Source organism: Taeniopygia guttata, chromosome 2 (assembly GCF_048771995.1).
Source record: "Taeniopygia guttata chromosome 2, bTaeGut7.mat, whole genome shotgun sequence".
In the NCBI taxonomy this organism is placed as follows: Eukaryota; Metazoa; Chordata; class Aves; order Passeriformes; family Estrildidae; genus Taeniopygia; species Taeniopygia guttata.
In genome coordinates, this window is record NC_133026.1 from 115,734,384 (window position 1) to 115,752,578 (window position 18,195).

Below are 18,195 nucleotides of genomic sequence, written 5' to 3' on the forward strand. Positions count from 1 at the left end.
TTGAGTTTTTAAATGAAGTTTTAATAGAAGTTATAATTATTTAATTGTAGAGGCTATAACTATATCATTATGTCTCCTTATGTTATGCCATCCCTAAAGTTAATCTGAAATAAAACCCCCTTCATGTAATGCAGTCTCATAAGTCATTTGCAGCAAAGACTCCTCCTGTCAGTTCTCTAACTTAAACTTTCAAAAACTAAGGAAGAAATTTCTAGGGGGGGGGGGGGTTCATAAACTTTGTTTTCTAAACACCCATCCACCCCTGCTGTGATATAAATTCAATAATAATGCTCTTGGCAACTTGTGAATGGCAACTTCTGAATGTGGGACAATGGCAAGTAGATACTAATGATGATGGTCTGTAGTTGTTTTCCAACTAATTTCGTGACCTTTTGTTTTACTAATTCTCTTTGCCGCCCACTAACAATACTACATCTTCCCAGTTCAAAGTTTCAAGTATATTCTGAAGAACATACATATATTAGTAAACTTTGACTTGGCATTCAAAATTTGCCCAAGTAATTGTCCTCCCTCCTGATACTAGCCCAACATCATTACCCAAATTAGTTTTGGAAACTGTGCTGCATCTCAGTGGACACTTGAATGAGAATTTGATGATGATGAAAAGCTCCTGTCATTGTCCTGTTGTTTGGGAAGCTCATTAGGTGAGATACAGAGAGTGTAAGTAATCTACTTGTTTTATGGGCTTCTATAAATGATAACTTAGAAGGTATAAAACCAAGTAAACTGCATCTACACAATTTAAAGCCAGGAGCACTAGAATAATTAAAAGATCTTTCTAAACTGTATTGGTAGAACAGGCAAAACCACTATAATCAACTTATCAGGGAAGTAATCAGACAATAAAAACAGAGGCATTTTAGGGACTAATAAAGCTGGAATCTAATTACTATAATAAATCTTTAACTGCAGTTATTCCAGAACAATTTCCCTTGCAGTAAAAAGTATTCTACAGGGCTTTCTGTATGAAATTATTGTTGGTTGGTTAGATGTTGATCGTAAGAAACAACAGCAGAATGATAATTTTGGTTTTGGCATGTACTTCCATCATTCACCTCTCCTTCACCATTAAGACTTTTGGATTCACTCGAAGGCTAGACTCGAGCAATCCTCTGACAAAACCAGAAAGAAATTTCTGCATTCACTTTCTGTTAAAAAATACACTGTAATATTCTAATGTCCTATATATTTAGTTCAGAATGGCATCATGCAGCAGTTTTGGACTTTGACAACTACACTTCTGTGTTGGTCATTCTGCACACAGCTCACAGATATTTAATTGTAACCTGTATCAAATTTGCAAATCAATAGGTATTATGTATACTGTTATAAGCAGAGCTTGCAAGGGTGCAACTCAGCCCACATAACCCAAGGAGACAATGCTGGAGGAGAGCTAACCGTGTAAGCTCCTTTTGCAGACAACAGAGCTCTGTCCCCAGTGGAATTTAGGGCATAACTGATATTACCCTGCAGCAAACCCCTACATTCAGTCAGAAGAACAGCACTTTAATCTCCTCAGACTAGATCTCTACTGGTATCCCAGTGGAATCCTACATATCTGCAAGGTAAACACCCAGAGTAAACAGTGGTGAATGCTGACCTGTTATCAAAATGACACCAAGTGGCAGGGCCATGTGTGGAATGACATTGTCCTAAGCCTGGCTTACATGTACTTCTGGTCCTAATGCAATGCAGCTGGGTGTTCCAGCCAAACAGCATTCATTTTTACCGTCATGCTTTATCAGTTTTGAAAAGGGAAAATTATTATTTATAACAATAGCACCTATGCTGAAATTCACTGTATGAAACAAACATGTTCATAGCTGAAAATTATTTTTTATATCTGTTCACCAATATAAATAAATATTTAATATATGTCCAATAAAAATCAAAGTAGAAAAATTAGGCTTCTTATTTAAAAATATTCCTTTTTTCACTCTATGTGATCAAAAAAACCCATTAAAATCACCTCAGACAGAAAGACACCTTATGGATGTGGAATGTATGTCCTGCATTGTACTACCTATGAAACCTTTTAAAGAATTAGTTCTCATATTCACCTGGAATACCCACCCTATTTCAATTACTTGTTTAAATATAAAGTCTGATTGCATGCTTATGGATAAGATGAAGAATCCACCTTAATGAAATATAACAGAGAAAACTTGAAGTAACTGTATGTTAGAAAAGAGTTTATTTTTATTTCTTTAGAGAACTTTCCAGAGGGGGATTTTGTTAATATCAAATAATTTTCAGTGAGACTCTCAATAAACTTGATGAAATAGTTGAATACTAAAATATACATAATTATTAGGACACTTTGCTAACCAAGTACTATGAAGACTGCAGCAGGAAAAAATATTTATGTTGTTAGAGGTAAGAGCTACACTAAGCTATAAATACTTTCTGCACAGAAGGCTCTTTAGAGTGTGTATGTCCAAATACCACAAAACAAATGCAGACAGGCACATGAGAATGTACTCTCAGAATCAGAAGCAAATCCTAACCCAAGCAAAACATGAAGTTCAAATTCCCAACTCCTTAGATTTCCAAGTTTCTTACATATATCAGTCACAGTACAGTATATTTTATAATACATGTCTCATCAATTTATTGCTGCATCTTATTAGCCTAATTTAAACAAATTCAATAGTACCTTATACCACTTCCTGTGACTAAGACATCTATAGCTAACCACTTTTGTTGAAAGTAGAAACATAAAACAGTTCAAACTATGAAAAAAGTTAAAAAAAATTCAGCTTGTATGAAAATCACACAAGCAGTGTACCCATAAACAAAATTAATTAAAAATGCAGGGTTGTTTTTCTCATAGGATGAAAAATTCTATCAATTTAACCTTGAAAACAAAACTATCCCTTTTTCCATCTTATAGAAATTCTGTAATCTGCAGTGACATTTATTTAGTTGCTGTTTAGAAAGAAACAACCACAAAGCACCTAGGGTAGGAAAGGAAAGTAGCTCCACTTTGTCATACTTTCATATCCTAAAGCTCTTGTACAGACTCTGATGAGTAATGTTGTATAATAGTATGTATCTTACACAAGCTGGTGTTTTTGCCTATGACTGCTTTTTACCTACTCTGGATGGCTCTTGTACATAATTTTATTATACTGTTCTAACAGGTCTGTAAAAGCAGCACATAACAGTGAGTTTTTTCCTACTATCAAGTATGTAGGAAATGGATTCATTGCAGTAAGATATTCCCTGCCAATAAATGGAAATGTAGGCATAATTGCCAAGCTTTCCAAGTTGTTTTGGTTGTGTTTTTTACTTTTTATATGTAATGCTTACATGTGACATATTTAATACTTAAATAAAATGTCTGAAGTTTGCCAGTCCTAGAAAGTTATGTTTAAACCACCAATATACAAATCCAAACCAAATAAACCGTAGCAAAATATTGGAAAAGCAGTATTTCTAAATACTCAAATACAAAATAACAGCTACACAGTAAATGGAAACAGAATGACAAAGGAGTAGAGCTACTGAATCCCTTGGCACAGGCCCTGAGGTTTCTGGGCATTGTCAGCAACCAGACATAATCCCAGTGAAGGCGGTTTTGCAAGCTTTGTCCAGTGACAGGGAACACATGGGGCCAGAACAAATGTCATTGCAGGGAGAGCAGATTCAGAGCAGTGCTCTTCAGCAAAACCTGACTTCTCCATCTAATCTGTCTCTGCACCTTCCTACCTAACCTAAGACAGACTAGGCAATCATGGTGTCAATAAGGACTGATTTGCATGTCACCTGTCTCTTCACACAGCACAGCTGGCAGTGCTGAACCCAGCTCCAGGGGCCAGGCAGCCCACATGGCCTCTTGCCCACAGATGCAGAGAGAGCTTGGTGGAACTCTGACCTCCAGAATACTACTCTAGGAGTATGACACTGAACATTTTAGTCCTTAAACAGCAGGAGTTGCCATAACCATCCCACGACTCAGTGCAATGCTACAAGCTTGGGGCAGAGTGGCCAGAAAACTGCTCTTCAGAAAAGCACCTGGGGGTGCTGGTCTACAGCAGCTGATGAGGCAGCCTGTTCCCAGGTGGCCAAGAAGGCCAATGGCATCCTGGCTTCTATCAGCATTAGTGTGGCCAGCAGGACCAGTGCAGTGGTTGTCCCCCTGTACTCAGCACTGGTGAGGTTGCACCCAAATCCTGTGCTCAGTTTTGGGCCCTTTACTACAACAAAGACATTGAAGGGCTGGAGTGTGTCCAGAGAAAGGCAACGGAGCACAAATCTGATGAGGCAGCTGGGAGTATTTGGGGGTGTTTGGAGAAAAGCAGGCTCAGGAAGGACCTTATTGTTCTCTACAGCACCCTGAAAGGAGATTGTAGTGAGTGTAGTGAGGTGGAGGTTGGTCTCTTTCCACAAGTAACAAGGGACAGAACAAGAGGCCATGGCCTCAAGTTGCTCCTGGACAGATTTAGATTGGACATTAGGAAAACTTCTATCACTGAAAAGGTCGCCAGGCTGTCCTTGTGGCATTTAAAAGATGTGTTACTTAGGGACATGGTTCAGTGTAAGGTTATGAGTTGGACTCAATGACCTTAAAGGTCTTTTCCAACCTAAACAATTCTATCTTTCCATTCTGTAACCAGGTAAGATTGATTGGTGCACATTTATGCCAGCCTTGGAAACAACCAAGTGTTTACCTATAAAAGTACACGCTCTCTAGATGTTTATTCAACTGCAGTTTATGTACATGAGACGTACAGGAGCAAAGCTTCACTAGCCGTTAGTCTAATTTAAATCAATCCTCCCAGAAAGCATGGTTTTGAATTTCAGAACAGAATGTTACTTTCAGACTTACCTTTTTCTGTTTTGTCTTGTTCAGTTTCTTTTTCACTTTTCCCTAGAACATTAAAAATATAATTTCATTGAAATAAATTTGTTATCATTTTACAATAAGAAAGAGATATAAGAAAATTACAATTTATACTCAAAACACAGTTGAATCAACAAGATTTTTTGTTTAGTTTTTATTTTTTAAAATAACCTTAGATTATTTTCTGAACTATACAGTTACCTAAAAGGTCTTTCCCTGCAGATGCTTCAAATATTACAATATTGCTTCCATCACAAAACATTTCACAAAATTTCTCCTCTAGATATTTAATATATTTTTTTGTATACACTTACAATGCAAGCTATTTTGCAAGAAGGAAAATCTGTTCACTAATTAAAAGATATTGGAAACACTAGCTTAATACATACATTTGTTTAAAGTGTGAAAAAAATAAAATCAATTGGAACTTAAGTCTCATTTTTAGAAGTGACTTGGGCACTTGGAAGCTTTTGTCTTTTCACAACTTCTAAAACAATGCAACAGTTTTTTTGCAAACATCTGACTGCAGAGGTAGATGTTAACCAAGCATTAAGCCAGTCTGTAGCAAAGACAAACTAAATCCTGGACAAAAATCATGTATGTGTATTTCATGAAGGTGGTAGATACATAAAAATCTTTTTCCCCCCTCTAAACACTTTTTGCTCCTGCTCTACTCTATAACATAAAAAGCATCATGCCTCACAATTCTAACAGTTATTCTATTTCCATGTCCAATTTTTTCCCAATAAGCTTCCAATATTTCCTCCTAATAAACTTAGAGAACACTAAACAGGGATGTCTGTTTCCTTTTTAGCTGGTTACTGTCCTCTTTAACATATACTTTTTAATTTGAGGTATTCTTACATAAATAAAAAACATATTCTTTAATTTCCAAATAATTTACATAAAGACACCTTATCTTAATACTCAGTCTTTACTGTTTTCTAAGCTGACTGATCAGAAGCATTATAGTACAAATACAACATTTAAAATAGAGAAAAACATTGAATTTGATTATGCACACACATGAAATCAAATTTTTTAGCACTGTAATTTCACCCTTTACTATAGGCTGACAACTGCTATTCCTGAATGTATGGACACTATAACTCTAATTTATATTCAGTACAAGGCAGAATGAGCATTAATTTGATTATATGGTAAATTAAATAAATATGATCACACTGAAAGTCATTCACCTCTTCAATTACATCATGGGATCTAGATTGTCAATTCAATTGTAAGAAATGACAAAAGATCTATAGAGTCAATTACATACTAGGAACAATTATTACTGTAGTAGTATATTATTGAAAGCATTGTGCAGTATTTCCCAAAACCCCGGCTTCTTTATTTTTTTTGCACATGTCACACAATCAATAAAATGGTCATATGTCATCCAAAACACTACATTTTTAAAGAGCAATAATGCAGTCCCAGATGAAATAATAGTTTATTTTTACAGTTTTCACACAAACCAGTTCATATACTCATATTTCTATTTTTACCACCTCCCATTACCGTGACACATCATGCCAGTTAGCCACCCACTTTCACATATCCTCTCCTTTATCAGCAACACCTGAGATTCTCACTTGGCCTCTTCTCTCTGCTTCATTCTAGGTCACTGGATAACCCACCTCCACACATCTTGGACATCCGTGTTACTTCTGCAAGTTCTTTGCCATTACAGGGAGAACAATGTATATGACCTCCTTACTCTAAAGCCCGCTCCTATCTTCCGTTTCTTGTCTGGCTTCACATTTCTTTATTCCTGAGATTCATGCAACATACAACCTCCAGCTCTCCAGCTCTCTATTTATGCACTAGAATCAGTTTTCCAAACTCTCAGACTATTTTCAGCCTGTTTTCTGCTAAATTAGTTGCAACTGACTTCACCAAAGTCTCTCCAATGATCTTTAAATACTCCCACTTCTCCTCCTATGTAGCTGCTTTTGAAATTCATCACAACTTGATCTTGTTAGCTCTGAAGCTAAGAATTGACACTTCACTAAGAACTCACTTCAGCATCATATTCAGCACATATTGCTTTGTTGTTCCACACTGATCCCTAGCATATTTCAATGGTGCAAAAGGTTTTAATTATGCTATTTCTGACAAAGGCTTGAAAATGTGCTCTCTCTAAGTCAGGGATATGATAATAAACCTTGAGACTATTTTGTCATCAGCTTAAACCAATTGTAGCTCAAGCAAACAAATAAAAAAAACCTTAGCTCTTCCAACTACTCTTATCCTTTATTCAATGTCTTCATTTCCAGCAAAATAATTCAAGAAGAAAAATCACTGACAAAAGAGCTTTAGCTAATCTTTTATAGGCTAGGAGTGCTATCACTTTATAATGAAGGCACCAGGGATTCCCAAGAAAGTTTCTACCAGGAAGAAGAAATTTATTTTTCATATTACAATACAACTAAATGTTTGATGGCATATGAGAATTATCCAAGTCACAATTAAAGAAGTGTTTCAGACCTTGTAGATTTTACAGGAATCTCAATCAACAGTATAAATGCACAGTACAACTTATTTACATATACATAATTTTTGAAAAATGTAAAATTACAAATTATGTTCAGTAAAATCTTTTTATTTTTCAGCATCTTTCCTATATCAAATCTTAGCCATTTACTTCTTAGAAAGAAGTGCCAAGATATGGTACCTTTTCAATTACAGAGAATGTTAGAAAGTCACTAAAATTGTAGCAAATTGGCAGTATTAAAATACAACTTTAGTATTCTACTCTGCTTACTGGTATTATTCTTGTGATTTCCAAAAAAAAAAAAAAAAAAAGCAACTGAAGCCAAGATTTCATAGATTAACTGACATACAACAAGAGGCTATGTAGCAATGTGAAAATATTAAGGAAAAGGTAATCTTTTGACTTTTTTTTAAACTACTATTCAGTAATACCAGATCATTAAAGCTTTGGAGGTATTTGAAAACTGAAAAGGTCAAGGAAGATTTTTGCTTTCTCAGAAGTGCATGGACCATATTAGATTTCTGATTTAAACTATGGACCACAACCATAATATTCTGTATACAAAACAGATATACCACTTTCCCAGACATTTGCATTTGTTAAGAAGTGCTACCTCAGCCATTATAAATTACAAACAGAAATGATGTTTCATGAAAAAAAATTCAGGCCTAGTTGGTTGCAGAATGTTAATACTCCGAAAGGACAATCACGACACAATTATAGATGACACAGACCTTAGACTACTGCCCATTTTCTCTACATAACAGCAGCCAGAAAGAAAATTAATTTATTTTACTTGCTACTTGCTCCTTGTAAATAATACTTTCAAATATATTTTTTAATATTCAAATTCAAAATTAAAGAATAATATTACTTAGTGGCTGACTCAAATATTTATCCCTATAGCTAATATTTAATACATTTAGGAATAAATAATGACACTAGAAAGACAAAGATATTCTTCTGTGTTTTATTGCAGCCAAACATTAAAATGGATTAAATATACATATTTTAAACAGTCCACTTGACCTTGCTCAGCTTGGCATATTTTTGTAAACATGAAGCACATAAAATCACATACCCAGTTACAAAATACTTAGAATTCAATCACAGCGTAATATACTCTCACAGTCCCATAATTCTACAAATAGGCTGCCACTGTTATATAAAAAGTCTTCCATTCACCATTCTAAAATAATTCCCAAGATACCTCACAAAATATGGCTTTGTAAAAATTATTGCTCTGCAATTCACAATCACAGGTAATTTTACTAGAATATCCCATCCCAAAACACATCACAGTCTAAGTGTATTATTGCTTTCCTGAAAAGTCTAAAGATATCACTTTGGGACATCTGTATTTGTTGATCAAATGTAACACGTGGAGTCTTACTGACATCCCAAACCCAAAAAAAAGGGCAAGCATATATGATGCCCCTTTCACTACAAATGTAAGCATCTAAAACCCTGACTTCAAAACAGTGTTACAGAAATTGAAAGTCTTCCTGTAAACCAAAAGGTAACCAAGTGTTAGGGTTACCAAATTGATTTTTCTGTTTATAAATTCATCTTACTTTATGTCTCCTAAGCTCCTGTAACAGGCTTGGCATCTTCCTAAAATCACAGCAATTATTCCTGAGCCAAAAAGGAACACATGCAAAATATCAAAGAATAAAATATGTCTTCGTAATTGTGGAACAGCAGCACAGAACAGGTAAAAAGCACACCTGTTACATTAAAATTCTAAATCACTCACAGTACCTAAATTTCAGATGTACCATTTTTAAGAGCATTCAAACCTAGGTCTTAAATTCTGACATCATATTTTTCTTAAGGTTGAATTTCCAAAGTACTTTTTGCAAATAAAGTGTTTATGCAAATTTTATTTTTAAAATAATTTACTTTACTGAACATAAAGCTTATTAAAGCCAGCTTTGAGAAAATTATATTGGTAGGCAAATCAAAATGGAATAATTTTATTGAATTCAGCCTTATTCTAGCAACTCAGTCTCGTTGCAATCTCCACTGACTCCCTGTCAGGCTAGCATCTAGTCTCTAGATATTTTTGCCTGAAAAATCAGATGATCATAAATAAAAAGTGCTAATTCATACGTAATGGGTTTTTGAAAAATTTAATTTTGTAATTTGGCCTTTTACTAGTATACATTTTATACCTTGTTAGGTATTTTAAAAATCACCTGAAATTCATGTAGTTAACTGCTGACATAACATCAGTGCAAAGAGATATAAGTCAAACTTCACAGCATAGTGTGTGCCCGATTAGTGTTTTTTAATAAAATGTAATTAGGCTGTATTCTATATCAGCAGTTATGAAACATTTAAAAATTCATAACATCATATGTCTCATTTGACCAAACTGCTCTGTACATACTGTATGAATCCACAACAAAAGATATATATTAAAATCTGAAAAAATGTACTTGCTGCTATGTTATAAATAGAATATTAACAGTTGCTTAAACAGTACATGAAATGCAGCTCTAAGCTGTAACTCTGTCACAAACACAGAAGAAAAATAATGAATTCGCTAAACTTGACCAAGGGAAAAAAAATATCAGACAGGAATGTAAACTAAACATCCAAGTGTTAAAAATGCTTACTAAAATGACAGTTGGCTAAAACCCATTTACAACATCTTAGTGTTCATTCCCCAAACCCTGAACTGCTTGGTAATTACATCATAAGGTCTATTTCAACCATCTGCTCCCCTTTTGTAGCGTATGGTTAGGACTGGTCCTCCTGATGTAGGGACTTTTCTTTTGAAGCTTTAAGTATCTGAAAAAATAAGGGGAAATCTATATTAAAGGACCAACCAAAACACAACTTCCTCTAAAACAACAACAAAAATCTTAAATGCTAAAAAATGCAACTTTGTAGCAGACTTGTTAATATGAATAAGCTATAATTTCTAAGAGCTACCTTAATGAATATACACAAAGTTGCTGTATAAGGTGGGAAACAAACTTTTAAGTATTTTTCTAGGCAGTAAATTTTTTATTACCATATGGCACTTTATTTACCCTGTAAAGAATATCTAGGCCATGCCACAAATTCATTTAAACATTTTGAGTTTGGTTTTGGTTTGGTTTTTAGTGTTGGTTTGATTTCGGGTTTTATTTGTTAAAGTCAAAGGCAACTGGAAAAGAGGAGCCAGGGAATGAGGAAGGGTCAAAGTTCTAAAGTGGAAACTTCTCTACATGTAAGGGGTTTCAGCAGTTGGTAAAATAAATGTAGAGTTATAAAAATGTCAAGGATACAAGGTGAAGGGGAGGAGTGGAGCAACTTGTAGATATTTTAAATCTAAACACATACAAGCAAATTCAGAGAGTAACGGTATTCCCTAAACCCGCAATGTCTCCCTCAAGTATTTATGTCCAACAAGTACCACTCTATCACAACCACTGCAATTTATGTGCCAGTGTAAGATAGGATTAGCCAGAAAATCTGAATCAGTACTATTTCAAGCTAGTTTATCAAACCATTAGTTTATAAAGTGCAGATTATAACAGTAGCTAAAGTATCCTATATCTGGAAAAGAATGTTGGCAATAATTTCAGAAGTAAACTCAGAGAATGGGAAAACAGGACTTACAGATACCTAAGGATGTACTTGACTAGTATGAACTTTCTTGTGATGTGCTCTGAAGTCAGCAAAAACCTTTTCACTTGCACTCTAGCATATTTAGGTCCCACACCCAGTGTCTTCCCTGGTGATATGAGAATACTCCTAACAGCTAAATTCAGTCTCTGAGCTCTCCCGTTTTCTTTTCAAAAAACTAAGTTCCTATGTTTTAGCTAAAACCCAAACTGCTCCAAACCTGATAGAAACTGGTGCCATCATGCTTCTAATGCAATTATATAATTTGAACTACCAAAGAATACAGACTGTATAGTAACTTTTCTGAATTTCTTTTACACTATCTGATGTTATGTTTGTTACTGCTTGAAGAAAAGGAAATAATAGCTTTGAACAACTGATGAAATAAAATCACAAACAAAGAAGAAAGACTCCTGACAACAAAATCTCCTATACTGAATCATCCATCACAAAGATATGAAAGAAGCACAGGAAACATGGATGTCATCATCTGAGAGAAAAATCTGAGAGTAATGTTGCTTTCAAACTGAAATATTCACATCAAAAAAAGACAGGTAAATATACTTAATAGCAGAAGAACTAATAATTTAATAAAATTTTATTCACTGTCAGTAAAACTACTGACATAAACATGTCCTATGTTTCTTTTGTCAGTTTCCCAAGAAGCTACTTGAATTTTATGTGCTGAAACAGTAAGATTTTTAGAAAAAACTATAAATACTGGTTCTTCTGCCTTCAGAGTGGTTCCCACATAACTACACAAATTATAAGGATTCTTAAGTTAGTGCAGTGCTCAGATTTTGTGCTGATCAAATTATTTTCATTTTCTACTTCCTAAACAAAGGATCATGAACATTCTACTATGTCTAATAATTACTTGTGTCTTTAATAACTGTAATAACTGTCTTTAAAACACATTTTGATTGATTCTCCCACTTTTTCCCTATGAAGGAAAGAGGAAAATAATTAATTCCTTCAAGTGCTGCTACTATTATGTGTTTCCAAAAGCTATGCCAGAATAGATGTCAAGGTAATTTTGTGATTTAAATGGTGTGTTGCACTAATTTTGAAAACAACCACAGGTAAAAAAAGAATCAATCTAAAAGATTTATTCAGAAATACCTACAATTTCAAAGTAGAACAAGCTATTTCTCATTCTAGCACTGTTTGAAAATGGCAAGCAGTCTCTCAGTATCACAATACAACAAAAGAAGAGTGGATAACTAGGTTCAGTTCCACCATCTTATTTGCAAATACATCTGCAATTAGAGGAGTGATCATTCCCCTCCACTTGGCACTGGTGAGGCTGTATCTCAAATCCTGTGTTCAGTTTTGGGCCCCTCACTGCAAGAAGGACACTGAGGTGCTGCAGTGAGTCTAGGGAAGGACAGAGCTGAGGCTGGGTCTGCAGCACAAGTCTCATAAAGAGCAGCTGAGGGACCTGGGGTTGTTTAGTCTGGAGCCAAGAAGGCTCAGGAAGAACCCTACTGCTCTCCATAAATGTCTGAAAGGAGCTTGTAGCCAAGTGAGGGCCAGTCTCTTCAGCCAAGTAGAAAAAGATAGTTTGAGAAAACAGCATTGAGTTGCACCAGGAGAGGTTTAGATTGGGTGTGAGGAAAAATTTCTTCCCCAAAAGGGTGGTCAAACATTGGAATGTGCTGCACAAGGAAGAGGTGGAGTCCTCAGCCTGAAGGTATTTAAAAGATGTGTAGATATGACACTTGGGGACATGGTTTAGTGGTAGACTTGCCAGTGTTAGGTCTCAAGCTGGACTTGAATTTAAGGGTCTTTTCCAATCTAAATGATGCTATGATTCAAAATGGTGTATTTCTAAATCCATTACTACTATATAAAACACTTAAGTTCTTTTTTGTGAAGGTAGAAAAATTAATTTACAGCTGCACCACTGAGCCATAAATTACAACACAAAAACTGATAGAAATGTGGCCCGAAATGCCAATATTTCAAGTTGGCACTTCTATTCTGAATTTTATTTTTAAATAGCATCTGTAAGTCAAGAAATCATCTCAATATCCTCAACTGACATTGTGCAGTGGAATTATCTACTGCTGAAATTATGTAATAGTTCTGTAAGGGCCTTTTTGTTATTTTAACTTTAAACAGCAAACTTTTCTGAGAGAAAACATTTTTTCTTCTTCTCCAGTTCCAACCTAATGCGTAACAAACTGAGTGAAGACTATCTTTGCTGAACTTCTTGCCCACACTGTCAAAGATAACTACTGTTTGCTTCTGCACTGATTATAAGCTTTGGTTAAAAATACTTCATATTCATTATGAAACAAACCCCTTTCAATTAATGCATTTATTAAATAATAGCTATGGCTTCAAACTTTCCAACACATCACATAGCTGTTGTGATAAACTACTTGGAAAGACCTCGCAGACAACACAATTATGCACCAATATGAACTCTTCAAACCACCTCAGCTAAGGTTCAGCATACAAACTCAAACATGAACTAAACCACGCCTCCAATCTGTACTGGACAACCACAAAAGGCCTCCTATGTTTTCTTCACTCCTCTGGATACTTTTGGCATGACTAAGAACCAAATACAAATACTGTAAGGCAAAAAAATAACAATGCAGAACTCTCTGGGCACCGCATCTTGTAAGAGCTCCTGCATAGTAGAGAGATTAACTAACCCAGAAAGAGGGTCAGGCTAACTAGCTCAAAACAAACATACAGCTGTTAGAGGTCTTGGATTGCAGCTTCTCTCATGTACTGCCCTGAGGTACAACTCTGTGTTCCACTCAACACAACTAGTTTGGTACAAGAAGCAAATTAGCAAATTGCAATAGTTAACTCCAAGAAATGTAACAATATACAGGTCTTGAATTTGGAAGCCACTTATCTAAGCTAAAAATGGTTTTGGTAAAATCCATGTCTACTACTCTCAGGCAACAGATGGAAGAACTGGAAGTGCTCTTGTTCTTAAAATCAGTTATGCTAAGAAAAATGTGATGGCAAAACAGTCCCTGTTTCCAGATCCATGTCCAAAGAATGTGCCACAGTCAGATTCCAACAGATCAAACTGACACACAGAGAAGTAACACTATCATTGTCCATGACACTTGCTCTGGAGAGGAAGTACATGCATATCGAGACCTGAAATTGTACTTCCCTTTCAAAAGTATTCAGCTCTATTTGAATTCATTAAAAATAAATTCTAAATTAAAACTACTCCGTTTATTTGGAATGCTTTCATATAATCCAATAACTATCATTGGCATTTATCAAATATAACAGAAAAATTATTGCTTCTAAACCAAGAAGAAACTTTGACAATAATGATATCCCTTCACAAAGTAATTTGATGACTCATTTCCATGTAGCTATAGCTTCACTTTTTTAGGAGAAAAAACAAGCATCCAAGATTGACTTACCCACTTGAACATCATCTGAATAATCTTCAGGTTTAACAGGTTTTTCTGTTAATAAAAAATGTAAATATAATTCAAACTCAACTGCTTCTCGAATATTTACAAAAGGCGCCCCTTTTTTTTCCCACAGTGACTTATTAAGACTGTTCTGTAACACTACTTTTGCAGAAGTGGGATGCAAATTTCTTCCTTGGCTAAATTTTTCCAAGGGACTTAAGCAGGCCAACGAGCCCATTGTAGGACTGCACAGTTTCAAAAATCATACTTCAAGTTTCTGAAACTGTACTATCCAAAGCACACATATCCCAGTTTCAAATGCTACTACAGTATGGGCTTAGAAAACATCCATACATACCTACTGTGTCTCTAGCTGTAACTGTGAAATACTTGACTTCAAAATTCAGTTACTTTTATTTCTATATGTATGTTTAAATTAGACATATCACCACACATCACCTAGTGCTACCATTGCTAATAGACTGAAGTCTGCATGCATGTTTGGAAGGAGTCAGGCTGCCCAGAAAAAGCTTCACAATAGGCAGGATGCTGGTTGTAAATAATAGGAAGAATTGAAGAGGGGAAATACATTATCTGATTTGGGAAGCCCATAAATAAAGAGCTCAAAACTAAGAGGACTTTCCACTTTATTCCTTACATATACTCTCTTTCCTGAGTATGCACTCCTGACTGGCTGGTGGAAAACAGAGCAAGGAAAAGAAATTTTCAATTCAATCATATAAACAAATACTGTCATTTTTAGCAATACAAATTTTTTCTGTAAAAAAGCACTCTTGACTTCTAAAACTGATGAGTCCTTCGTAAGCCACTAAATATGTCATTTAAAAGCCCAAGATGCTAGATTCCAAAAACACAGATATGTTTGTCCTTGAAAGAAAACAGCTGCAGAAAAAGTTATGAATATCTTTTTATTGCAGCATAGAATCCTATTCCATAATATTTATCATTCCCAATTATAATTTTTTTAAGTAACAAATGCAGGGAAAACAAAGTATACAAACCTGATTTCTCTGGTTCAATGACCACATCATCTTCTGTTGGCTTACTTTCTATTCCTAGGTAGAAAAGAAGTGTTGAAAGTTATTAACATTACATTCATTATTTTGTTTTTATTTCCCAGCAGCCACACAATTGAATTAATTTTAAACAAAAAGGAAGACTTAAATTACAAACTAACAAGTTCAGTTAACTGAAGAGTAGGAAAAATGGTACTAAATACATTTCACATCCAAACGTTTGCCTACTAGAAGCAGGACTTCTATTGCACACACCGGAAGGATTTTAGTTACAATTGTTGTCTGAGTGAAACAATATATGTTATTCCTTTTAATCATACAATAATGCATTTTTAAAATAGAAAACCTAAATAAATATAGCATCAAATCCTACACACAGTGCTCAGGCTAATCTGCTTAGACCGTTTTGCTCTAGCTGACTCAATCAAAATCATATTTGAGAAAAACATCTTTAACAAAATTTTTAACTTCTTAGAGTGGATCTTTAAATTAGATTTAACACAGTACTCATTCAAAATTCTTCAAGAACAACACAGCAAACAAAAATTTACAACATAACCTTTCTGAGTAGCAATGTGGGAAATTACCACAGAGCTGCAGTTTGAGCAATGGAATAAGCACTTCATAAGAATGTCATGAAGTTCAACAAGGCCAGGTACAAGGTCCTGCATCAGGATCAGGGCAACCTCCAGTATCAATAAACGTTGGGGGAAGAAGAGATTGACAGCACCCCCCTGGAGAATGACTTGGATATTCTGATGGATAAAACAGCCCAGAAGGCCAGTTGCATCCGTGGATACATCTAAACAGGAGTCTCTCATCAGACACCCCCACGGAGTGCCACATCCTGCTCCCGAGTTTTTAGTACAGACATGGAGCTCTTAGAACAGGTTCAGATGAGGCCCTTGAAGATGATCAGAGGGCTGGAGCACCTCTCCTAGGAAAGCAGGCTGGCAGGCTGGGACTGTTCAGCCTGGACAAAAAAAGACTCCAGTGAGGCCTTACCACAGCCTTACAATAAGGGATCTTGTAAAAGAGATGGAGAGAGATTTTTAACTCACGCCTGTAGCAACAAGACATCGGATTTTGAAGTGAAAAAGAGGATAGAGATTGGACATAAGGAGATGCTTTATGGTGAGACACTGGAACAGGCTGACCAGCACAGTAGTGGATGCTCCATCCCTGGAAGAGCTTAAAGTCAGGCTGGACAGAGCTTTGAGCAAGCTGACTAAGAATAAGATGTCCCTAGAAATGGCAGGGAGATTAAAGTAGATGATCTTTAAATACTTCTTTTAATTCAAACTGTTCCACAATTCTATTCTCTGCTGTGTGTTTGTTTTGTTTTTTAATTATATTAATAAATATAAATGGAAAAAAAAAGGTTTTACAAGCTATAAAATTTCATACCTGAAAGGTCTTTAGCAATATCAAAAAAGGAATAAAGTGTGTAATCAGCTTGCCTTTTTTTTTTTTTTTAAACATTTGTTTTTCAAACATATATATATATAACCAAAACACTAAGTTCACAATTATAAAATATATACCTGGCCCTGTGGCTTCATTCACCCTCTTTGGAAGGTCCTCAACAGCTAAAGAAAACATTCAATTCAAAGCAATAATGAAGTCAAGCCCTCAAGTGATGGAACTTAGTACACAAAAGAACACAGGTAGCACGTAGACATGCTAACCTGATATTAACAAGCAGACACTTTGATGAATTCCAAGGAAAGAAATACACCTTAAATATTCTTTCCTGTTTCATTAAATAGATCTTCTATTCATCAGCTAGTTATTTCAAAATTGTACATTTTCAACACTCGCTGTTTGGATTATGATACAAAAACTGAAATTTTAAAACAACTTCTTAATCTTTCTAAATACATTCAAGTACTCCCATGTTCTTTTGCAGCATTAACTTCATCTCCTAGACACAGTGAAAGCCAACTAAAAAACCTGCATACCTATAAACTTTAAGTCTTATATAGATAAACATGCAATTCATTTGTGAGTCCTAATTTCCTTCTTGAAGCACAACAAAGAAACTGTATGACTTAATGCATTCTACAGAAAAAATAAATTTTTTTCTCTTAATATGGTACTTTTTAAATTCCCTCGACTGTCCTCTTTAGATTAAGATAACAAAGATGGCAAAACAGATATTTACAACTTATTTACACTAGAGAACTTCTTGACTTCCTTCTAAACTAAATTACTGGGGGGGGGGGGGGGGGGAGGGGGGAGGGGGTTCAGTTTCAACAACTGAGATGATTCTCAAGAGCTGGAATTTCAAGACAACAAAGTATACAGAACCCAGAGAGAATACTGCAGACAAATAATTTGTAATTGCTTCTACTAATTAGACAAATGCATCAACAAGAGGTCTGCATCAAAGCAGAGCTAGCACTGCCAGTCTGCACGTTTTGAATGATCCTACACACTGGTTATGAGGAGGGCTCATTACAGGAAGCAGTTTCTGTGATGAACTACTGTGGTCCAGCTGTCCACTAAAAGCCTCAGACACCCCAATCTGTGTCAGCTGAGACCTTAAAGATGAATCCTCAAGGATGGCATATTAGAACAAAGTTTCTCTGTTCACAGTCAAAAATCTAACTTCATAACAATACAGACTGTTATGAACCTCTGCCATAACTGGCAGTGGCATGACTGAAAGTCACATAGATTGTGTACTTCAATATATATATAAACAGCAAGATTAAGTTTCTTATCCTAATGCTAATTTGCCTAAAATATTTTTTGTTTATATGTATATATATA

At 35.2% G+C, this 18,195-nt stretch overlaps 1 protein-coding gene across 9 annotated transcripts in view; it reads right to left on the reverse strand.

Moving 5' to 3' along the window:
* The window catches only part of ASPH (aspartate beta-hydroxylase), a 110,644-nt gene that overhangs the window by 42,982 nt on the left and 49,467 nt on the right, over positions 1–18,195 (reverse strand). For all 9 annotated transcript variants that reach the window (XM_072924685.1, XM_072924688.1, XM_072924687.1 and 6 more), the window contains 3 exons: positions 15,406–15,459; positions 14,390–14,434; positions 4,853–4,894 (listed from right to left, as the gene is read on the reverse strand). In XM_072924685.1, the coding sequence (XP_072780786.1) occupies positions 4,853–4,894; positions 14,390–14,434; positions 15,406–15,459 (141 nt within the window). The remainder of the gene's footprint in view (positions 1–4,852; positions 4,895–14,389; positions 14,435–15,405; positions 15,460–18,195) is intronic.